The following is a 25,554-nucleotide window of genomic DNA, read 5'->3' as shown; positions in this document are numbered from 1 at the left end:
GAGTTCAGGAGCTGCTCTTCAGTTCTAGCTGCGCTGCCGTAGACTCGTGTCGGCTCATCTTTACATTAGCGATAGCGCCATCTAGTGCACAGCTAGGGTACTGCCAGCAATCCCAGCGTCCGATCACTAGGGGGCACTGGCTCTTCTATAGAGACACTGGCTGTGTTACACTACGGCAGGCAGCTGAATGGACGTGTTTTAAATTATTTGTATTGCGATACAAGACCACGGCAGAGCGCTAGGGTTAAAGAACTACAGCTCCCAGCATCCCTCTGCGGGTGCAGAGGCATGCTGGGAGCTGTAGTCCTATAGCCAGGGCTGTCCCGATTCACAATACAATAACTACGGCAGCGCAGCTAGAACTGAAGAGCAGCTCCTGAACTCGCAGTCCTAAAGCAAAGAATTATAAAAAACACACAGTACGGGAGGGATTGCGAGATCCTGGTTATTATAACAAACCTTGTGATGAGTGAAGGACATATTGTATTGTATTGTATTGTATTGTGTTGTGTGTCTCAGCCTCCATCCCATCAGCTCTCTGGTCTCGGAGTCTGCTGTTGTAATGGTTTATTAAAAAGCTAACTGTCCTGCACGCGTTTCTGTCTCGCTTCTGCACACTTTCAAATGGGAGAGGGGGCTTCACACAGGGCTGGCTATTCAGCAGACTCCCGTAACAGAAACCAGTCTGCATCGACAGGAAATCAAGCATCTATTCCATTTAATTCCAGTCATTTGCATGATGGGACGGTTACTTGAGTTTAGAAGGAAGTTCTCTGTTTGTATGCCCTTTTTTCCTGCACTTTCTGGGTCTCTGGCTGAAAGCCTGTCAGTCAATAAGGAGGAAGCAGCAGATTGGTTAAATCGACAGGAAAGGCGGCACTGAAGGGGGCGGGGACTGGTTCACACAGGAAGTGCAGGACGGCCTGAAAGCAGAGCTTGCAAACAGAGATTTCCTAAAGCTGGCGCAGTACCAGAGAGGGGGTTGAGAAGTGAAAACGCATTTCAACACTGATCTATATCGTTCACTGTGGGGAAGTATTTTAGGGGGAGACTTTACAGCTGTGCTCAAACGTTTTGTATCACTGAGAATTTTAGGATTGCGACACGACATCGTCCGTTACAACTCCCAGAACTCCCAGTAACAAGAGAGACATCGCATTGAATTACTTGTGATAAAAATGACAGCAGACATCACATCCAAACTCAAGGGTGACACGTTCCATTTGCTTCACTGTTTTTAATTTGAAATGTTAAAAGGACGTCAAAAATGAGGGTCTCTTGAAAGATGGAAAAAAAGAAGACAAAAACGGTTTTACAGCCTGGAAAATGAGAATTAAAAAAATATATAATTTACAATAAAAAATATATACATAAATAATTCTGGGAATTGACTGGGAGGGAGGCTGACTCTAATGGTTAGAGCTGAGGAGGGACTGGGAGGGAGGGAGGGAGGGAGGCTCTAGTGGTTAGAGCTGAGGAGGGACTGGGAGGGAGGGAGGCTGGCTCTAGTGGTTAGAGCTGAGGAGGGACTGGGAGGGAGGGAGGGAGGCTCTAGTGGTTAGAGCTGAGGAGGGACTGGGAGGGAGGGAGGCTGGCTCTAGTGGTTAGAGCTGAGGAGGGACTGGGAGGGAGGGAGGGAGGCTGGCTCTAGTGGTTAGAGCTGAGGAGGGACTGGGACGGAGGGAGGGAGGCTGGCTCTAGTGGTTAGAGCTGAGGAGGGACTGGGAGGGAGGGAGGGAGGCTCTAGTGGTTAGAGCTGAGGAGGGACTGGGAGGGAGGCTGGCTCTAGTGGTTAGAGCTGAGGAGGGACTGGGAGGAAGGGAGGGAGGCTGGCTCTAGTGGTTAGAGCTGAGGAGGGACTGGGAGGGAGGGAGGGAGGCTCTAGTGGTTAGAGCTGAGGAGGGACTGGGAGGGAGGGAGGGAGGCTGGTTCTAGTGGTTAGAGCTGAGTAGGGACTGGGAGGGAGGGAGGCTGGCTCTAGTGGTTTGAGCTCAGGAGGGACTGGGAGGGAGGGAGGGAGGCTCTACTGGTTAGAGCTGAGGAGGGACTGGGAGGGAGGCTGGCTCTAGTGGTTAAAGTTTAATGACATTTAAAACAAAAGTATAAAATATTACAGAACCACAATCTCGACAATAAATAAACAAACAATCAATCATAACTTGAAAAGCACTCAAACAGAGACACGCATTCCAGCGACTCCTTCGTCACTCGCATCAGAGAAACACACGACTCAATACACTGCAAGTTAACACAAGACTGTACCGTTACCAAAAAAAAAAAAAGATTCAAATGAAGTTTGATTTCAGACGGGGGTTCTTTCTTAAGAACCAATTAAAATCTCTCGCACTTCACCCAATACAAACTGTATCACTAAACAGCTTCAAATGACAGATGCCAATTATTTTAATACATGTGTACAGTAGATGGCGCTAAATATTATTATTTATTTCTTAGCAGACGCCCTTATCCAGGGCGACTTACAATTGTTACAAGATATCACATTATTTTTACATACAATTCCCCATTTATACAGTTGGGTTTTTACTGGAGCAATCTAGGTAAAGTACCTTGCCCAAGGGTACAGCTGCAGTGTCCCCCCACCTGGGATTGAACCCACGACCCTCCGGTCAAGAGTCCAGAGCCCTGACCGCTACTCCACATGCTGCTATTATAAAGACACTGTCTGATCCAGCCTGTGTGACTGAAGAGCAGCTCCTGAACTCACAGTCAAAGCAACGCAGACTCTAAAACACTATTATAGAAATCGCAAAACACGTGATATTCATGATAGCGCCATCCAGTGCACAGACAGCGTACTGCCAGCGAAACTAAACTGGTACCAAAGTGGAAGATTCATTATGAAAAAAATATATATATAAAAATAAAATAACACGCTACAATATTTGAGCAATTTAAATACGAACCACCAAGAACGATTCAAATGGTTCTGAATTAAGAAAACGTCACTTGAAGCTGTAACATATTCTGATAAACAGTTCACAAAAATCCCATTTGAAACAATCATTATATATATATATATATATATATATATATATATATATATAATTTTTATTTCATTTTTATTTCATTAAACCGCTCTTGAGAAGAGTTGAAGATTTGGTCCAATGGCGTCGCAGTATCCGAGGGGTCGCAGTTCAGGAGTAGCGAATCAGCTTGTTGTAATTCTTTCCCAGCCGACTACACAGATACATCGAGAGGATCATACCAAAGAGCTGCGAGAGAGGGGGGGGGGAGAGAGAAAGAGAGAGAGAGATCAGGATCATATCAAAGAGCTGCGAGAGAGGGGGGAGGAGAGAGAGAGCGCAGGATCATACCAAAGAGCTGAGAGAGAGGGGGGAGAGAGAGAGAGATCAGGATCATATCAAAGAGCTCTGAGAGAGAGGGGGGAGGAGAGAGAGAGAGCGCAGGATCATACCAAAGAGCTGAGGGGGGGGGGGGGGGAGAGAGAACAGGATCATACCAAAGAGCTGAGGGGGGGGGGGGGGGGGGGGGAGAAAGATCAATGCTTCCCTATGCTTTACCAGACCTCTCTGTGCTTTACAATGCTTCCCTATGCTTTACCAGACCTCTCTGTGCTTTACAATGCTTCCCTATGCTTTACCAGACCTCTCTGTGCTTTACAATGCTTCCCTATGCTTTACCAGACCTCTCTGTGCTTTACAATGCTTCCCTATGCTTTACCAGACCTCTCTGTGCTTTACAATGCTTCCCTATGCTTTACCAGACCTCTCTGTGCTTTACAATGCTTCCATATGCTTTACCAGACCTCTCTGTGCTTTACAATGCTTCCCTATGCTTTACCAGACCTCTCTGTGCTTTACAATGCTTCCCTATGCTTTACCAGACCTCTCTGTGCTTTACAATGCTTCCCTATGCTTTACCAGACCTCTCTGTGCTTTACAATGCTTCCCTGTGCTTTACCAGACCTCTGTTGTCATTTGAAATCAAATTACCTTGCCAATATTCCCCATAAAAATCTCTGCATGTTGGGGGGAAAAAACACATTTTAGTTCACAAATTCCAAAAAATCCACGACATCACAAAACTGTAAAGAGCTTTCAGACAGTCACTCAAAACAGGAGACCAAGGGGACTGAATCATTCAGATTTTAAAACTATGGCTATTGAAACTTAGCATCGGAACTACAGCTCCCAGCATCCCTCACTGCTCGGGCAGAGGCATGCTGGGAGCTGTAGTTTCAGGTTTTTAAAATCACACCACAGCAAAGGAACATGCGCGGTTTCTTGTGTGACCTGGCAGGAAAAAACAAGATGTCTTCAGACGAATCTCGCTCCCTCATTCGGTGACTCAGCAGGCAAAAAACAGCCAGCGAGACGAACTGCAGGAACTGGAAGAGGAGCATCATGGGAAACGGGAAATGAAAACCAAAAAACAGGAAGTCAAACCAAACCGGCCTCGTCTTAAAAACGGGACGTTTTACTGAAAAAAAAACGAGCCAATAGAAAAAATAACAGAACGAATCAATTCTTACTTCTAAAGCGGCGATGCCAACACAGACACCCCAAATAAAACGAAGGTTTTCATGAATCCAGGACTGAAGGATGCTTCGACAACCCTGGAAAACAAATACAAATAAAAAAAAACACAAAAAACAGCTTAAACCTCATTAAACTCTCAAGCAAGCTCCGTGAATGAATCACGTTTAATATAAAATAAACAGTTATATATATATTGCGTCCGGTAAGCTGCAATAAACAACGTCCGCCACCAGAGGGCAGCAGATTTCATCCATTAATAGTAACATGCAAGCTTCTACAGAAAGGCACCAGTGAGATGCACTGCGCCACCTCGAAACTATGACACGTCAGGAGTGAGATTTCAGTTAAATATATAAAGAGGTGTGTCGTTATTAAAACCTTCTCACCCCCCCCCCCCCCCAGTATGTCTTCTGCCCCCCCCCCTCCCTTCCCAGTTTGAAAACCACTGTATTGTCCCACCTAAACATCACCACCTTTGGCTGGCAATACAGTGAGCAGAATATCTGTCTGCTCTTACCTCGGAGAAAACTGGGGGTGAACCACCAGGGGGCGCCAGACAGAAACCGGTGGTGTTAGACTGGGTTTGAAAAGGCTCCTTTGTCTCGACGAGAGACTGGTTGCACTGGCCTGTGGAGAGGGAGTTGGTGGTGGTTTTTGGTTCGGACGCTGGTTCTCCTGCGAGATAGGACTGGTTGTACTGGCCTGTAGAGATGGAGTCAGTGGTGGTTTCTGGTTCAGACGCTGGTTCTCCTGTGAGATAGGACTGGTTGTACTGGCCTGTAGCGATGGAGTCGAGAATGGCTTCTGTTTCGTTCACTGGATCTAGACTGGAGTTGGACTGGTTGCACTGGGGAGGTGGTGATGTGGGGTCCGGCTGGTAACATGAACAGGGGTACAAGCTGGGATCCTCCTTCATTTTGGGGTTCTTATTCCAGTCTTCATAGGAGGTCCAGCCGCAACACTGGAGCTGAGAGAGGAGGGGGACAAAAATTGTGATTCAACATAAAAACAGCAGAAACTCAGGGGGACTGTCTGAATCGTGTTTGGTGTTGCTGTATAATATATAAAACTATGGCTATTGAAACTCAGGGGGACTGTCTGAATCGTGTTTGGTGTTGCTGTATAATATATAAAACTATGGCTATTGAAACTCAGGTGGGCTGTCTAAATCGTGTTTGGTGTTGCTGTATAATATATAAAACTATGGCTATTGAAACTCAGGGGGACTGTCTGAATCGTGTTTGGTGTTGCTGTATAATATATAAAACTATGCAGATTGAAACTCAGGGGGACTGTCTGAATCGTGTTTGGTGTTGCTGTATAATATATAAAACTATGGCTATTGAAACTCAGGGGGACTGTCTAAATCGTGTTTGGTGTTGCTGTATAATATATAAAACTATGGCTATTGAAACTCAGGTGGGCTGTCTGAATCGTGTTTGGTGTTGCTGTATAATATATAAAACTATGGCTATTGAAACTCAGTTCTGTTCGGACGCTCTCACTTTTTGCTGTACGATATCCAGATCTTCAAACGATTTATTTCCAGTCTGGTAGTTTTCAATGATCTCCAAGACCAAATCTTTAATCTTCAAATTGACCTGCGTGTGAAAGACATCATGTTATTACAAATCACCTATGAGGGATTAACTGGACACTGATCCAGCCCTCTGAAATGTCTTTATAATATACAGTGCTAGACCCTGATAGTGATGCGATCCAGCCCTCTGAAATGTCTTTATAATATACAGCGCTAGACCCTGATATCGATGCGATCCAGCCCTCTGAAATGTCTTTATAATATACAGCACTAGACCCTGATATTGATGCGATCCAGCCCTCTGAAATGTCTTTATAATATACAGCGCTAGACCCTGATATCGATGCGATCCAGCCCTCTGAAATGTCTTTATAATATACAGCGCTAGACCCTGATATCGATGCGATCCAGCCCTCTGAAATGTCTTTATAATATACAGCGCTAGACCCTGATATCGATGCGATCCAGCCCTCTGAAATGTCTTTATAATATACAGCGCTAGACCCTGATATCTATGCGATCCAGCCCTCTGAAATGTCTTTATAATATACAGCGCTAGACCCTGATATCGATGCGATCCAGCCCTCTGAAATGTCTTTATAATATACAGCGCTAGACCCTGATATCGATGCGATCCAGCCCTCTGAAATGTCTTTATAATATACAGCACTAGACCCTGATATTGATGCGATCCAGCCCTCTGAAATGTCTTTATAATATACAGCGCTAGACCCTGATATCGATGCGATCCAGCCCTCTGAAATGTCTTTATAATATACAGCGCTAGACCCTGATATCGATGCGAACCAGCCCTCTGAAATGTCTTTATAATATACAGCGCTAGACCCTGATATCGATGCGATCCAGCCCTCTGAAATGTCTTTATAATATACAGCGCTAGACCCTGATATCTATGCGATCCAGCCCTCTGAAATGTCTTTATAATATACAGCGCTAGACCCTGATATCGATGCGATCCAGCCCTCTGAAATGTCTTTATAATATACAGCGCTAGACCCTGATATCGATGCGATCCAGCCCTCTGAAATGTCTTTATAATATACAGCACTAGACCCTGATATCGATGCGATCCAGCCCTCTGAAATGTCTTTATAATATACAGCGCTAGACCCTGATATCGATGCGATCCAGCCCTCTGAAATGTCTTTATAATATACAGCGCTAGACCCTGATATCGATGCGATCCAGCCCTCTGAAATGTCTTTATAATATACAGCGCTAGACCCTGATATCGATGCGATCCAGCCCTCTGAAATGTCTTTATAATATACAGCGCTAGACCCTGATATCGATGCGATCCAGCCCTCTGAAATGTCTTTATAATATACAGCTCTAGACCCTGATATCGATGCGATCCAGCCCTCTGAAATGTCTTTATAATATACAGCGCTAGACCCTGATAGTGATGTGATCCAGCCCTCTGAAATGTCTTTATAATATACAGCGCTAGACCCTGATATCGATGCGATCCAGCCCTCTGAAATGTCTTTATAATATACAGCTCTAGACCCTGATATTGATGCGATCCAGCCCTCTGAAATGTCTTTATAATATACAGCGCTAGACCCTGATATCGATGCGATCCAGCTCTCTGAAATTTGGCTCATTAAAACAAGCTATCCTGTTCAATTACATAACAATAATAATAATAATAATAACAATAATAATAATAATAATAATAATAATACTCACCAGATTCTTCTGTGTGTAGATGAGAACCCCCAAAGTGATTTGACCACCCAATAGAATAATCAAAATAACAAAATACTGAAAAATATTAGAAAAGCGACTCAATACATTATGAATACAGAGAGACATTCTCATGAAAACAAACCTCACTTCAATACAGACTGTGAGCGTGGTGATGTACCTGAATACTAACCCTGTACTAAAAAACTCAACTAGATTCGACTAGAAGCAAGTCTCTCAGGGTCTTCAGTGTCAATTCAGAGACTAACTATTTTGTTTTGATAATTCACAGATGCTGGACACAAAAAAAGAAATATTCTACAATTTACTGTTTTTCAGGTAAGCATTTCAATGCATTTATTGTTTAATAACTCCAGAGAAATGATCAATTGATATCATTCATATTTCTATAGAGCCTTTCATCACAAGATCCCAAAGCATAACACACACACACACACACCTATACACACACACACACACACACACACCGAGACACACACACACCTATACACACACCGAGACACACACACACACAACCGACACACACACCTATACACACACACCCAGACACACACACACCTATACACACACCCAGACACACACACACACACACACACACCGAGACACACACCTATACACACACCGAGACACACACACACATTCACACTGAGACACACACTGAGACACACACAGAGACACACACACACACACACACACCTATACACACACCGAGACACACACACCTATACACACACACCTATACATACACACCGAGACACACACACACACAACCGACACACACACCGAGACACACACACACAACCGACACACACACCTATACACACACACCGAGACACACACACACACACAACCGACACACACACCGAGACACACACACACCTATACACACACACACACCGAGACACACACACAACCGACACACACACCTATACACACACACCGAGACACACACACCGAGACACACACACACACCTATACACACACACACCGAGACACACACACACAACCGACACACACACCTATACACACACACCGAGACACACACACACACAACCGACACACACACCTATACACACACACCGAGACACACACACACACAACCGACACACACACCTATACACACACACCGAGACACACACACACACAACCGACACACAACTGACACACACACCTATACACACACACACCTATACACACACCGAGACACACACACACACCTATACACACACCGAGACACACACACACACCGAGACACACACCGAGACACACACACACACCGAGACACACACACACACACCGAGACACACCGAGACACACACCGAGACACACACCGAGACACACACACTCACACTGAGACACACACACACACCTATACAGACACACCGAGACAGACACCTAAACACACACAGACGGAGACACAAACACTGAAACACACACACTAAGCATTTCATAGGAAAGGCATAGAGTAAAACCTAGACCAGTTTATTGTTTGTTCTTTTAAACGAACATATCGAAACGTTGGGCAGCTGGCTCTTTGAGCTAATTATATATATATATATACACACACACACAATTTTTTTTTTTAAATCTATTTTTGCATATTGAAGACAGCATCTGGGTGGGCTGCGTTCATTAACTGTGAAACAGGAAGGTACAGTTTAGACGCGGTTTCAACCACCTGTTAATTTAAATACAAAATGCGCTTTCCACAATTAGACACGAGCCGACGAGATGGTGTTTACTGAGCAAGACAACTGCGAGATAAAAACAAACCAAAAACAAACAAAAAAAACAACTAAAACCGCTCGTAAAAAAAAACAAAAAAAAACACTCCTTGAAGATGAAGGCACCGTCAGATAGCGCCACCACGCGGAGCAGCTGGGGAACTGCACGGCTTCGTGCGAGGCTGCAGTAATTTACCATCGTCTTATTTCCAAGGGTATCAAAATCCAGCTCATTTTTCCTATTTAAAACCTATTTTAAATCATATTATAATATGCGTCATCTTTGCTTATATGAAAAAAGACCGTTTATTAATCTCTTACTCTTTTTTTTTTTTTTTTTTTTTTAAAGGGAAGGGGAGAGCCCGCCGATTGAGATAGAAACCTTTATCTACCCCAACCACCCCTCTCTGGGGAAAGGATAACCCCCCCCCCCCCCCCCCCCCCCCCCCCCCTCGCAGGTCTCCAGAGAGAGAGAGGGCGTTTCGTTTTCTGAAGCCAGTGGAGCGCGGCCGCAGAACCGCCGGGCTGCTCGGCTTAGGAAACTCCCCTGTTTCGCAACGTCGACGGGCCTCAAAACAGAAGTCAGCGAGCGTCGCCGTTTCCTTGGTTACGGCGAAACAAACCCCTGACCGCCCCTGACCCCCCCCTGACCGCTACGCACCCACGGAGGGTACGGGAAACGAGACTTTCACAAATTCAGAAAGAGTTTATCGTCAAAACGTCTGAGCACATTTGCCACAATTTAAAAAAAAAAAAAAAACACACACGTGTAATTATGGGATGTCACGTTGTATTGTCCGCAGTTCGGATTATTATATATTTGTTTATTTAGCAGACGCCTTTATCCAAGGCGACTTACAGAGACTAGGGTGTGTGAACTATGCATCAGCTGCAGAGTCACTTACAGCTACGTCTCACCCGAAAGACGGAGCACAAGGAGGTTAAGTGACTTGCTCAGGGTCACACAATGAGTTGAGGTGGGATTTGAACCGGGGATCTCCTGGTTACAAGCCCTTTTCTTTAACCACTGGACCGCACAGCCTCCTTTAAACTTTTTTTTTTTCGATTGGATGGTCACAAACAGCTGAAACAGTCAATTAAACAAAACAAAATCTTTCTTGAATCATTTTTCTTTTGTAAAAAAAATCTAAAAATTTAAAAAAAGTTGAAACATTTAAAAAAAAAAAACACTGGAAAAAAAAGGTGGTGTCTGAGGACTCACCGTTCCCAGCATGCAACGCATCTCCTTGACCGCTCCCAGACAGCCGAAGAAGCCGAGCATCATGGTTAGAGTCCCACCCCCGGCCAGCAGATATGAGATGAGCTTTATCTCAAAGATATGTGAGAGCCCTACAAAACAGACAGGAGAACTCAAAACACAGAGACACCTTCAAAACAGAGAGACACCTACAAAACACAGTCACAACAAAACACAGAGACACGACAAAACAGAGAGACACCTGCAAAACACAGAGACACGACAAAACACAGAGACACGACAAAACACAGAGACACCTACAAAACACAGTCACAACAAAACACAGAGACACGACAAAACACAGAGACACCTACAAAACACAGAGACACCTACAAAACACAGAGACACCTACAAAACACAGTCACAACAAAACACAGAGACACGACAAAACACAGAGACACCGACAAAACACAGAGACACGACAAAACACAGAGACACCTACAAAACACAGAGACACCTACAAAACACAGAGACACCTACAAAACACAGAGACACCTGCAAAACACAGAGACACCGACAAAACACAGAGACACGACAAAACACAGAGACACCTACAAAACACAGAGACACCTACAAAACACAGAGACACCTGCAAAACACAGTCACAACAAAACACAGAGACACCGACAAAACACAGAGACACCTGCAAAACACAGAGACACCGACAAAACACAGAGACACGACAAAACACAGAGACACCTACAAAACACAGAGACACCTACAAAACACAGAGACACCTGCAAAACACAGAGACACCGACAAAACACAGAGACACCTACAAAACACAGAGACACCTACAAAACACAGTCACAACAAAACACAGAGACACGACAAAACACAGAGACACGACAAAACACAGAGACACCTACAAAACACAGAGACACGACAAAACACAGAGACACCGACAAAACACAGAGACACGACAAAACACAGACACGACAAAACACAGAGACACCTACAAAACACAGAGACACCGACAAAACACAGAGACACCTACAAAACACAGAGACACCTACAAAACACAGAGACACGACAAAACACAGAGACACCGACAAAACACAGAGACACCGACAAAACACAGAGACACCTACAAAACAATGGGAAAAGCTTTTGGGCTTCACTTACTTAGAGTAGTTGTGGAGTTATGGTCAAAATGGATCCAGAGACCAAATGTTAGCATTAATCCTCCCAGAGTCTGAAACGAGAGAGAGAGAGAGAGAGAGAGAGAGAGAGAACAGGGAGTGCGACAATCAGAACAAACATTATCTATAATAAATCTCTATATAGATTATAAACTTTATACTTACAAAAAACAGGAGGTTGAAAAGGAACAGGAAGTACTTGGTGATATTGAGGCAACATTTTGCACCCATTTTAAAAGATCTGAAAGAAAAACGTAAATAAAATGGCATTCAGACATAAAAATGCATAAAACTCTTTGACCAACGTTTCCACTAGAAGTCTTTCTCAGCGTCTTCAGTGTGAATTCAATGACTAACGACTAGAAGTCTTTCTCAGCGTCTTCAGAGTGAATTCAATGACTAACGACTAGAAGTCTTTCTCAGGGTCTTCAGTGTGAATTCAATGACTAACGACTAGAAGTCTTTCTCAGGGTCTTCAGTGTGAATTCAATGACTAACAACTAGAAGTCTTTCTCAGGGTCTTCAGTGTGAATTCAATGACTAACGACTAGAAGTCTTTCTCAGGGTCTTCAGTGTGAATTCAATGACTAACGACTAGAAGTCTTTCTCAGGGTCTTCAGTGTGAATTCAATGACTAACGACTAGAAGTCTTTCTCAGCGTCTTCAGTGTGAATTCAATGACTAACGACTAGAAGTCTTTCTCAGGGTCTTCAGTGTGAATTCAATGACTAACGACTAGAAGTCTTTCTCAGCGTCTTCAGTGTGAATTCAATGACTAACGACTAGAAGACTTCCTCAGCGTCTTCAGTGTGAATTCAATGACTAACGACTAGAAGTCTTTCTCAGCGTCTTCAGAGTGAATTCAATGACTAACGACTAGAAGTCTCTCAGGGTCTTCAGTGTGAATTCAATGACTAACGACTAGAAGTCTTTCTCAGGGTCTTCAGTGTGAATTCAATGACTAACGACTAGAAGTCTTTCTCAGGGTCTTCAGTGTGAATTCAATGACTAACGACTAGAAGTCTTTCTCAGGGTCTTCAGTGTGAATTCAATGACTAACGACTAGAAGTCTTTCTCAGTGTCTTCAAGTCCAAGTCAATAACTTTAACCCATTGAGTGCCATTGGTCTCATTTGAGGACAGGTTATTTTGTCAGTTCTGAACTGGGATCCCTGTTCTTACATGTTCTCTTGAACTATAGAGTGATGAGAACGTACTCCCCCCCTCATTGTGAGAACTACAAAAGTCTAAATGGAACTCTTCTTAAATTCTGCAAACACAGCCCTTCAGAGGCTAAAACCCATCAATGGCTTCGTGCTTCTTTTCCTCTCCAGATTCCCGTCTCATTCTGCAGCTACGTCGTCATGGTAACGATCGCAAACACACTGCTACTGAAACGCAGAGCCTGGCTGTTCGCTTCCAGTTTTTTGTTGTTGTTTTAATCTCCTTCAGAAGGTCGGAGCTCATTAAAGACTGGAGGCGAGGCTTTGGAAATGCGTTGCAGTAAGAAGCCTCGCTGTGATGTGATGTTTGACAGTTTCTAAAACTGATAAAAATAAATGCTCGATGTGATTATTGACATTATCAATACCAACACTCCACAGATAATCGACTGGAAATCTATGCAGTTTTTTTTTTTTTTTTTTTTGCAGATATTTTCCTCCACCAATCAGTGGAAATAGCATCTAAGCAAACAGACTGCATCACTTCTAAAGAGATAACACTGAAACCACGCAGTTCAGGTCTCTCTGCAGGATGTGGTTGTGCTTCCGTTTACCGGATCAGGCTTTCTGTTGAAACGTCTCTCAGCTAAAAAAAATGGCCCGCAGTAAAAGCACAGCACAGTGTAATAAACCATAAAGCATTGTAAAGCACAGAGAGGTCTGGTAAAGCATAGGGAAGCATGGTAAAGCACAGAGAGGTCTGGTAAAGCATAGGGAAGCATTGTAAAGCACAGAGAGGTCTGGTAAAGCATAGGGAAGCATTGTAAAGCACAGAGAGGTCTGGTAAAGCATAGGGAAGCATTGTAAAGCACAGAGAGGTCTGGTAAAGCATAGGGAAGCATTGTAAAGCACAGAGAGGTCTGGTAAAGCATAGGGAAGCATTGTAAAGCACAGAGAGGTCTGTTAAAGCATAGGGAAGCATTGTAAAGCACAGAGAGGTCTGGTGAAGCATAGTGAAGCATTGTAAAGCACAGAGAGGTCTGGTAAAGCATAGGGAAGCATTGTAAAGCACAGAGAGGTCTGGTAAAGCATAGGGAAGCATTGTAAAGCACAGAGAGGTCTGGTAAAGCATAGGGAAGCATTGTAAAGCACAGAGAGGTCTGGTAAAGCATAGGGAAGCATTGTAAAGCACAGAGAGGTCTGTTAAAGCATAGGGAAGCATTGTAAAGCACAGAGAGGTCTGGTGAAGCATAGTGAAGCATTGTAAAGCACAGAGAGGTCTGGTAAAGCATAGGGAAGCATTGTAAAGTACAGTATTTCGTGTTCCACTCGGACCCCTGCTCTCCCCTGACTGTGTGAAAACGCTCGTTACCATTTCCCCTCATCGCATGTAGTGTTTGCATCATCAACCAGAAAACGGAACACGATTTAATGACCCCCCTCTCTCTCTCTCTTCTCTCAATTCACTGACGCCTTAGCAACTCCGAAACCGTTACAACTCACAGTACATCATTAGTGACTAGTGTATAATTAATAACACCATCGTGAGTTTTAAATTAAACATCGTGGAGTATTTAATGCAGATCATAAGAACTCGTTTCGGTTGTCATGTGATGAAAACGTGTTCGATGTACAAACAGCCTAGTTAGAAAAAAACAAAACCACAGATTAGCTGTCGCAGTTTAAAACACCACACGTGTCAGCGTCAGATTTTGCTACCTGGTCAGAATCTGCTACCTGTACCAAAATTTCACCTGTAGCTACAAACCTAATTATTATTATTATTATTATTATTATTATTATTATTATTATTATTATTATTAGTCTAGTAGTTTGAAAGATTAGCAGATTTTGATCAGCGTCCGGTCTTGCATGAAGAGAGTCTGGGCATGCGCAGTAAACAGAGTAGGAACATTTGACAGGTGGAATAAAGTCGACGTGACAGCGGTACGCACACGCTCAATTATTAAAGAAATAACACACACGACTGTTTATTAGATTTTTGAATGGCGCTCACACGACCTGATCATGCGTTACTGTTAAATCTAACTAACACACCGATACAGTTTACATACAGATATTTGACAGTTTTACTGGTCAAATATCTAAAATGCGTTAGAAATACGTCAAACACGCGTGTGCGTGTGCGTGTGAGTGTTTTCATAAGGAGAAACATTTGAGCCCCATATCAGATTCCACTGAGGACAAAACGAAATTCTAAACCCTTTTTTTGTTTAAACTGAGCGAGCCGAAAGAAACGAAGGAGAATTAATAATGAGGTCTGAGCGCTCCTGTTACTAAACGCGACTCGCTCACTGTTAACATATCGTAAACTACACGCACACGCACACCGTATGAACAAACACAGCGGCGTTTTAAATGAAGTGTATCACTAGGTAATCTTGCAGAGAGCAGCAAGCACACTTTCTCAAGAGGAGGTCCCGCGTTATTATCACCCAGCATTCAACGAACGTGGTTGATCATGTTCTGGTGAGCGGATAAGCGCTCCTCTGATATAATACACACACACACACACACACACACACACACATACACATAGAGACACACACACACACACACACACACACACACACACACACACACATAGAGACACAGACCAAAAAAAATGCACTTATTCATAACGCCCTAACTTCGACAGGAGCAGGACAAGACAGGATACCGCGTTACACAGAAACACGTCTTTCTGAACTGACACACACACACACACCAGAAGAACACGAATGCGGACTCACCTCACCTGCAGACAGCAAACTGTAATGTAATATTGTAAAATATATATATATCTATAAAAATATTCAGATTTTAAAACCCGCTGTCGTCAATCTAACTCGCTCGCGCTGCTGTGACCCAGTTTTAAACTTTTCTTTTTTGGAAACGGGGGTGGGGGGGGGAGGCCTCTGAGTAATTAGTTAATTATTCATAAATGTCTCGAACTGCAACGCGATTGGGTTACAGTGGAAGCCACACGCCCCGCCCACCTTTAAAAAAAACGACAGGTGTGGGATTTAACCAATGAGACAGCGGGACGGCCTGTGGGCGGGACTGTAGTGGGTTCTGAGGGAGAGAGAGAGAGAGAGAGAGAGAGAGGAGAGGAGAGGAGAGAGAGAGAGAGAGAGGATGTAATTGAAGGTGGGACGATAACGTTATATTAATTATTTCAAAGGTGTAGTGTAATTAGGGCTTGGCGTTTTCGGTTTTAAAAAAGAAAATAAGTTTGTTTTTTTTTTTTGTTTTTTTTTTATAAATTTAGTCGTCGCCAATTATTTTTACCCCGGTTTTCACCCCAATTTAGCATGCCCAATTATTATCTGTATCCCCGGCTCACCGCTCGCAACCCCACCCCCCGCCGACTCAGGAAACGGAGGCTGAAACACGCGTTCTCCGAAACGTGCTCCTTCCAAGCCGTCATTTTTCGCACTGCAGATCCACAGCAATGCCACCAGACCAATAGTGCCGGAGGACAACACAGATCTGGCGGCTCCGCTGCAGAGCCACAGGCGCCCTATCGGCCACAGGGGTCGCTGATGCGCGGTGAGCCGTGGATTCCCCTGCCGATCTAAGCCCTCCCTACCCGGGCAGCGCTCAGCCAATTGTGCGCCGCCCCCTAGGAACTCTCGGTCACGGTCAGCTGTGACATAACCTGGATTCGAACCAGCGGTCTCCAGGCTATAGGGCGCATCCTGCGAGGAGCGCCTTTACTGGATGCGCCACTCGGGAGCCCCTTAGAAAATGAGTTTTAATAGTTTTTTTAAACCATCAACACTAGAAGGACCGGAGATCATACTTAGAAGCCCAAAACACTGTGGATACGAGAAACATTATTAAACATCTGAACAACCAAAGCATACATAAATACATACATACATATATATATATACAAATCAAAACAAGGAAATGTAATAAAGATCTGATCAGACATCGGGTTACAACATAGCTATTTATAAAACTGAAACGATAGCAATACATTGTTAACTTTTCAACAGCTATCGGTTGATTATCAAATGAGCAAAAACAACCGAACAACGTAGATCAATAAACTTAGAGAAAAAAAAAACATTTTACAGAAGCGCACAGCACAAGAAGTTATAAAAAAAGTAATTTTTTTTTGTTTTTTGACAAAGGGTATTCCTTTCCCTTGAGTCTAAGGCTGTTCCCAATCAACACAGATCATGCGCGTCTCCACGTCTGTCTGCACAGGGCACAGCTGTTTGCAGTTTTATTTTAATTGCAGTTGCCACCCTGGCATTGGCATCTCTTGCGGCTCTCGGCTGGGTTGCCAGCGTCAGCTCTGGGTACGCGCTTGGCAGTCTCCCTCTATTCCAAATGCTTCTTGCAAAGTTCCTGTGCTAACTGTAAAACATATTCTCTCCTTGATAAATTCTTCTGCGTGCATTCTTTGTAAAGTACCCAGGCGTTGATGGCTGCTATTATTATTATTAATTTCTTAGCAGACACCCTTATCCAGGGCAACTTACAATTGTTACAAGATATCACATTATTTTGTACATACAATTACCCATTTATACAGTTGGGGTTTCACTGGAGCAATCTAGGTAAAGTACCTTGCTCAAGGGTACAGCAGCAGTGTCCCCCCACTTGGGATTGAACCCACGACCCTCCGGTCAAGAGTCCAGAGCCCTAACCACTACTCCACACTGCTGCCGTAGGTCCAATACACCGTCGGGAGCCATCTTTCACAGAATACTTCCATACCACATGATCCAAATATCAATTTCAGATTTTGTTACGTTTTAAAACTCCACGCTCTCTGGTATTTATTTTCACTGGTCCCGATGCTAACTGACTGAGCAAAGCAGCGCAGCTTTCAATAGACTGTCAGTCATTCACTCAGGCAGAGAGTAGAGACTAATTTGATTTCAACTAAACACATTGTGGACTGGTAAATAAAAATAATAAAGGTAAGAAACTGCTGCCCAGTGGCGGTCATGTTGGCTCTGGAGCCCCATAGACATCAATGCATTACCGGCCCACACTTAGAGCCACAATGGAGCCAGTTTCATAGCAACACTAAAACACTCAAATTAGAGAAAGGTAAGAGACTGCTGCCCATTGGCGGCCATATTGGCTCTGGAGCCCCATAGACATCAATGCATTACTGGCCCTGACTTAGAGCCACAATAGAGCCAGTTTCATAATAACATTAAAACACATAGATGAGATTAGAGAAAGGTAGGAAACTGTTGCCCATTGGCGGCCATTTTGGCTCTGGAGCTCTTTAGACATCAATGCATTACCAGCCCACACTTAGAGCCACAATAGAGCCAGTTTCATAATAACATTAAAACACATAGATGAGATTAGAGAAGGGTAGGAAACTGGTGCACATTGGCAGCCATTTTTGGCTCTGGAGCTCCATAGACATCACTGCATTACCAGCCCACACTTAGAGCCACAATGGAGCCAGTTTCAAAGCAACATTAAAACACTCAAATTAGAGAAAGGTAAGAAACTGCTGCCCATTGGCGGCCATATTGGCTCTGGAGCCCCATAGACATCAATGCATTACTGGCCCTGACTTAGAGCCACAATAGGGCCAGTTTCATAATAACATTAAAACACATAGATGAGATTAGAGAAAGGTAGGAAACTGGTGCCCAGTGGCGGCCATTTTGGCTCTGGAGCTCCATAGACATCAATGCATTACCGGCCCACAATTAGAGCCACAATGGAGCCAGTTTCATAGCAACATTAAAACACTCAAATCAGAGAAATGTAAGAAACTGCTGCCCATTGGCGGCCATATTGGCTCTGGAGCCCCATAGACATCAATGCATTACTGGCCCTGACTTAGAGCCACAATAAAGCCAGTTTCATAATAACATTAAAACACATAGATGAGATTAGAGAAAGGTAGGAAACTGGTGCCCAGTGGCGGCCATTTTGGCTCTGGAGCTCCATAGACATCAATGCATTACTGGCCCTGACTTAGAGCCACAATAGAGCCAGTTTCATAATAAGTTTAAAACACATAGATGGGATTAGAGAAAGGTAGGAAACTGGTGCCCAGTGGCGGCCATTTTGGCTCTGGAGCTCCATAGACATCAATGCATTACCAGCCCACACTTAGAGCCACAATAGAGCCAGTTTCATAATAACATTAAAACACAGATGGGATTAGAGAAAGGTAGGAAACTGGTGCCCAGTGGCGGCCATTTTGGCTCTGGAGCTCCATAGACATCAATGCATTACCGGCCCACACTTAGAGCCACAATGGAGCCAGTTTCATAGCAACATTAAAACACTCAAATTAGAGAAAGGTAAGGAACTGCTGCCCAATGGTGGCCATATTGGCTCTGGAGCCCCATAGACATCAATGCATTACTGGCCCTGACTTAGAGCCACAGTAGAGCCAGTTTCATAATAACATTAAAACACATAGATGAGATTAGAGAAAGGTAGGAAACTGGTGCCCAGTGGTGGCCATTTTGGCTCTGGAGCTCCATAGACATCAATGCATTACCAACCCACACTTAGAGCCACAATAGAGCCAGTTTCATAATAACATTAAAACACATAGATGAGATTAGAGAAGGGTAGGAAACTGGTGCCCAGTGGCGGCCATTTTGGCTCTGGAGCTCCATAGACATCAATGCATTACCGGCCCACACTTAGAGCCACAGTGGAGCCAGTTTCATAGCAACATTAAAACACTCAAATTAGAGAAAGGTAAGAAACTGCTGCCCATTGGTGGCCAAATTGGCTCTGGAGCTCCACAGACATCAATGCATTACTGGCCCTGACTTAGAGCCACTGTAGAGCCAGTTTCATAATAACATTAAAACACATAGATGAGATTAGAGAAAGGTAGGAAACTGGTGCCCATTGGCGGCCATTTTGGCTCTGGAGCTCCATAGACATCAATGCATTACCAGCCCACACTTAGAGCCACAATAGGGCCAGTTTCATAATAACATTAAAACACATAGATGAGATTAGAGAAAGGTAGGAAACTGGTGCCCAGTGGCGGCCATTTTGGCTCTGGAGCTCCATAGACATCAATGCACTACGGGCCCTGTCTTAGAGCCACAATAGAGCCAGTTTCATAATGACATTAAAACACATAGATGAGATTAGAGAAAGGTAGGAAACTGGTGCCCAGTGGCGGCCATTTTTGCTCTGGAGCTCCATAGACATCAATGCATTACCGGCCCACACTTAGAGCCACAATAGAGCCAGTTTCATAATAACATTAAAACACAGATGGGATTAGAGAAAGGTTGGAAACTGTTGCCCATTGGCGGCCATATTGTCTCTGGAGCCCCATAGACATCAATGCATTACTGGCCCTGACTTAGAGCCACAGTAGAGCCAGTTTCATAATAACATTAAAACACATAGATGAGATTAGAGAAAGGTAGGAAACTGGTGCCCATTGGCGGCCATTTTTGCTCTGGAGCTCCATAGACATCAATGCATTACCAGCCCACACTTAGAGCCACAATAGGGCCAGTTTCATAATAACATTAAAACACATAGATGAGATTAGAGAAAGGTAGGAAACTGGTGCCCAGTGGCGGCCATTTTGGCTCTGGAGCTCCATAGACATCAATGCACTACGGGCCCTGTCTTAGAGCCACAATAGAGCCAGTTTCATAATGACATTAAAACACATAGATGAGATTAGAGAAAGGTAGGAAACTGGTGCCCAGTGGCGGCCATTTTTGCTCTGGAGCTCCATAGACATCAATGCATTACCGGCCCACACTTAGAGCCACAATAGAGCCAGTTTCATAATAACATTAAAACACAGATGGGATTAGAGAAAGGTTGGAAACTGTTGCCCATTGGCGGCCATATTGTCTCTGGAGCCCCATAGACATCAATGCATTACTGGCCCTGACTTAGAGCCACAGTAGAGCCAGTTTCATAATAACATTAAAACACATAGATGAGATTAGAGAAAGGTAGGAAACTGGTGCCCATTGGCGGCCATTTTTGCTCTGGAGCTCCATAGACATCAATGCATTACCAGCCCACACTTAGAGCCACAATGGATCCAGTTTCATAGCAACATTAAAACACTCAAATTAGAGAAAGGTAAGAAACTGCTGCCCATTGGTGGCCAAATTGGCTCTGGAGCTCCATAGACATCAATGCATTACCGGCCCTGACTTAGAGCCCCAGTAGAGCCAGTTTCATAATAACATTAAAACACATAGATGAGATTAGAGAAAGGTAGGAAACTGGTGCCCATTGGCGGCCATTTTGGCTCTGGAGCTCCATAGACATCAAAGCATTACCAGCCCACACTTAGAGCCACAATGGAGCCAGTTTCAAAGCAACATTAAAACACTCAAATTAGAGAAAGGTAAGAAACTGCTGCCCATTGGCGGCCATATTGGCTCTGGAGCCCCACAGACATCAATGCATTACTGGCCCACACTTAGAGCCACTATAGGGCCAGTTTCATAATAACATTAAAACACATAGATGAGATTAGAGAAAGGTAGGAAACTGGTGCCCAGTGGCGGCCATTTTGGCTCTGGAGCTCCATAGACATCAATGCATTACTGGCCCTGACTTAGAGCCACAATAGAGCCAGTTTCATAATAACATTAAAACACATAGATGAGATTAGAGAAAGGTAGAAAACTGTTGCCCATTGGCGGCCATTTTGGCTCTGGAGCTCCATAGACATCAATGCATTACCGGCCCACACTTAGAGCCACAATGGAGCCAGTTTCATAGCAACATTAAAACACTCAAATTAGAGAAAGGTAAGAAACTGCTGCCCATTGGCGGCCATATTGGCTCTGGAGCCCCACAGACATCAATGCATTACTGGCCCACACTTAGAGCCACTATAGGGCCAGTTTCATAATAACATTAAAACACATAGATGAGATTAGAGAAAGGTAGGAAACTGGTGCCCAGTGGCGGCCATTTTGGCTCTGGAGCTCCATAGACATCAATGCATTACTGGCCCTGACTTAGAGCCACAGTAGAGCCAATTTCATAATAACATTAAAACACATAGATGAGATTAGAGAAAGGTAGGAAACTGGTGCCCATTGGCGGCCATATTGGCTCTGGAGCCCCATAGACATCAATGCGTTACTGGCCCTGGCTTAGAGCCACAATAGGGCCAGTTTCATAATAACATTAAAACACATAGATGAGATTAGAGAAAGTTAGGAAACTGGTGCCCAGTGGTGGCCATTTTGGCTCTGGAGCTCCATAGAAATCAATGCATTACCGGCCCACACTTAGAGCCACAATGGAGCCAGTTTCATAGCAACATTAAAACACTCAAATTAGAGAAATGTAAGAAACTGCTGCCCATTGGTGGCCATATTGGCTCTGGAGCCCCATAGACATCAATGCATTACTGGCCCTGACTTAGAGCCACAATAGAGCCAGTTTCATAATAAGTTTAAAACACATAGATGGGATTAGAGAAAGGTAGGAAACTGGTGCCCAGTGGCTGCCATTTTGGCTCTGGAGCTCCATAGACATCAATGCATTACCGGCCCACACTTAGAGCCTCAATGGAGCCAGTTTCATTGCAACATTAAAACACTCAAATTAGAGAAAGGTAAGAAACTGCTGCCCATTGGCGGCCATATTGGCTCTGGAGCCCCATAGACATCAATGTATTACTGGCCCTGACTTAGAGCCACAGTAGAGCCAGTTTCATAATAACATTAAAACACATAGATGAGATTAGAGAAATGTAGGAAACTGGTGCCCAGTGGCGGCCATTTTTGCTCTGGAGCTCCATAGACATTAATGCATTACCGGCCCACACTTAGAGCCACAATAGAGCCAGTTTCATAATAACATTAAAACACAGATGGGATTAGGGAAAGGTAGGAAACTGTTACCCATTGGCGGCCATTTTGGCTCTGGAGCTCCATAAACATCAATGCATTACCAGCCCACACTTAGAGCCACAATGGAGCCAGTTTCATAATAACATTAAAACACACAAATTAGAGAAAGGTAAGGAACTGCTGCCCATTGGCGGCCATATTGGCTCTGGAGCCCCATAGACATCAATGCATTACCAGCCCACACTTAGAGCCACAATAGAGCCAGTTTCATAATAACATTAAAACACATAAATGAGATTAGAGAAGGGTAGGAAACTGGTGCCCAGTGGCGGCCATTTTGGCTCTGGAGCTCTATAGACAACAATGCATTACTGGCCCACACTTAGAGCCACAATGGAGCTAGTTTCATAGCAACATTAAAACACTCAAATTAGAGAAAGGTAAGAAACTGCTGCCCATTGGTGGCCAAATTGGCTCTGGAGCCCCATAGACATCAATCCATTACTGGCCCTGACTTAGAGCCACAGTAGAGCCAGTTTCATAATAACATTAAAACACATAGATGAGATTAGAGAAAGGTAGGAAACTGGTGCCCAGTGGCGGCCATTTTGGCTCTGGAGCTCCATAGACATCAATGCATTACCGGCCCACACTAAGAGCCACAATGGAGCCATTTTCATAGCAACATTAAAACACTCAAATTAGAGAAATGTAAGAAACTGCTGCCCATTGGCGGCCATATTGGCTCTGGAGCCCCATAGACATCAATGCATTACTGGCCCTGACTTAGAGCCACAATAGAGCCAGTTTCATAATAACATTAAAACACATAGATGAGATTAGAGAAAGGTAGGAAACTGGTGCCCAGTGGCGGCCATTTTTGCTCTGGAGCTCCATAGACATCAATGCATTACCGGCCCACACTTAGAGCCACAATGGAGCCAGTTTCATAGCAACATCAAAACACTCAAATTAGAGAAAGGTAAGAAACTGCTGCCCATTGGTGGCCAAATTGGCTTTGGAGCTCCATAGACATCAATGCATTACTGGCCCTGACTTTGAGCCACAGTAGAGCCAGTTTCATAATAACATTAAAACACATAGATGAGATTAGAGAAAGGTAGGAAACTGGTGCCCATTGGCGGCCATTATGGCTCTGGAGCTCCATAGACATCAATGCATTACCAGCCCACACTTAGAGCCACAATGGAGCCAGTTTCAAAGCAACATTAAAACACTCAAATTAGAGAAAGGTAAGAAACTGCTGCCCATTGGCGGCCATTTTTGCTCTGGAGCTCCATAGACATCAATGCATTACCGGACCACACTTAGAGCCACAATAGAGCCAGTTTCATAATAACATTAAAACACAGATGGGATTAGAGAAAGGTAGGAAACTGGTGCCCAATGGCGGCCATTTTGGCTCTAGAGCTCCATAGACATCAATGCATTACCGACCCACACTTAGAGCCACAATGGAGCCAGTTTCATTGCAACATTAAAACACTCAAATTAGAGAAAGGTAAGAAACTGCTGCCCATTGGCGGCCATATTGGCTCTGGAGCCCCATAGACATCAATGCATTACTGGCCCTGACTTAGAGCCACAGTAGAGCCAGTTTCATAATAACATTAAAACACATAGATGAGATTAGAGAAATGTAGGAAACTGGTGCCCAGTGGCGGCCATTTTTGCTCTGGAGCTCCATAGACATTAATGCATTACCGACCCACACTTAGAGCCACAATAAAGCCAGTTTCATAATAACATTAAAACACAGATGGGATTAGAGAAAGGTAGGAAACTGTTGCCCATTGGCGGCCATTTTGGCTCTGGACCTCCATAGACATCAATGCATTACTGGCCCACACTTAGAGCCACAATGGAGCCAGTTTCATAGCAACATAAAAACACTCAAATTAGAGAAAGGTAAGAAACTCCTGCCCATTGGTGGCCATATTGGCTCTGGAGCCCCATAGACATCAATGCATTACTGGCCCTGACTTAGAGCCACAGTAGAGCCAGTTTCATAATAACATTAAAACACATAGATGAGATTAGAGAAAGGTAGGAAACTGGTGCCCAGTGGCGGCCATTTTGGCTCTGGAGCTCCATAGACATCAATGCATTACCGGCCCACACTTAGAGCCACAATGGAGCCAGTTTCATAATAACATTAAAACACATAGATGAGATTAGAGAAAGGTAGGAAACTGGTGCCCAGTGGCGGCCATTTTTGCTCTGGAGCTCCATAGACATCAATGCATTACCGGCCCACACTTAGAGCCACAATAGATCCAGTTTCATAATAACATTAAAACACAGATGGAATTAGAGAAAGGTAGGAAACTGGTGCCCAGTGGTGGCCATTTTGGCTCAGGAGCTCCATAGACATCAATGCATTACCGGCCCACACTTAGAGCCACAATGGAGCCAGTTTCATAGCAACATTAAAACAATCAAATTAGAGAAAGGTAAGGAACTGCTGCCCATTGGCGGCCATATTGGCTCTGGAGCCCCATAGACATTAATGCATTACTGGCCCTGACTTAGAGCCACAGTAGAGCCAGTTTCATAATAACATTAAAACACATAGATGAGATTAGAGAAAGGTAGGAAACTGGTGCCCAGTGGTGGCCATTTTGGCTCTGGAGCTCCATAG

General features: G+C 44.1%; 1 protein-coding gene across 2 annotated transcripts; it reads right to left on the bottom strand.

Moving 5' to 3' along the window:
* Nucleotides 1–1,222: 1,222 nt before the first annotated feature.
* LOC117970031 (CD82 antigen-like) lies at nt 1,223–15,968 on the bottom strand. 2 transcript variants are annotated; one of them, XM_059017839.1, is made up of 9 exons: nt 15,831–15,968; nt 12,081–12,156; nt 11,899–11,968; nt 10,738–10,865; nt 7,774–7,848; nt 6,026–6,121; nt 5,038–5,487; nt 4,514–4,597; nt 1,223–3,233 (listed from the first exon to the last, which is right to left on the bottom strand). In XM_059017839.1, the coding sequence occupies exons 2-9, from the start codon at nt 12,144–12,146 to the stop codon at nt 3,156–3,158; spliced, it is 1,047 nt and encodes a 348-aa protein (XP_058873822.1). In that variant the 5' UTR covers nt 12,147–12,156; nt 15,831–15,968; the 3' UTR covers nt 1,223–3,155. The 2 variants fall into 2 exon arrangements, with proteins under 2 accessions (XP_058873822.1, XP_058873823.1); XM_059017840.1 differs by having other exon boundaries at nt 15,836–15,962.
* Nucleotides 15,969–25,554: the final 9,586 nt, after the last annotated feature.

Source organism: Acipenser ruthenus, chromosome 57, assembly GCF_902713425.1.
Source record: "Acipenser ruthenus chromosome 57, fAciRut3.2 maternal haplotype, whole genome shotgun sequence".
NCBI lineage: Eukaryota > Metazoa > Chordata > Actinopteri > Acipenseriformes > Acipenseridae > Acipenser > Acipenser ruthenus.
Note: the sequence above shows the minus strand (reverse complement) of the source record. Positions and strands in the feature narration are given on the sequence as shown.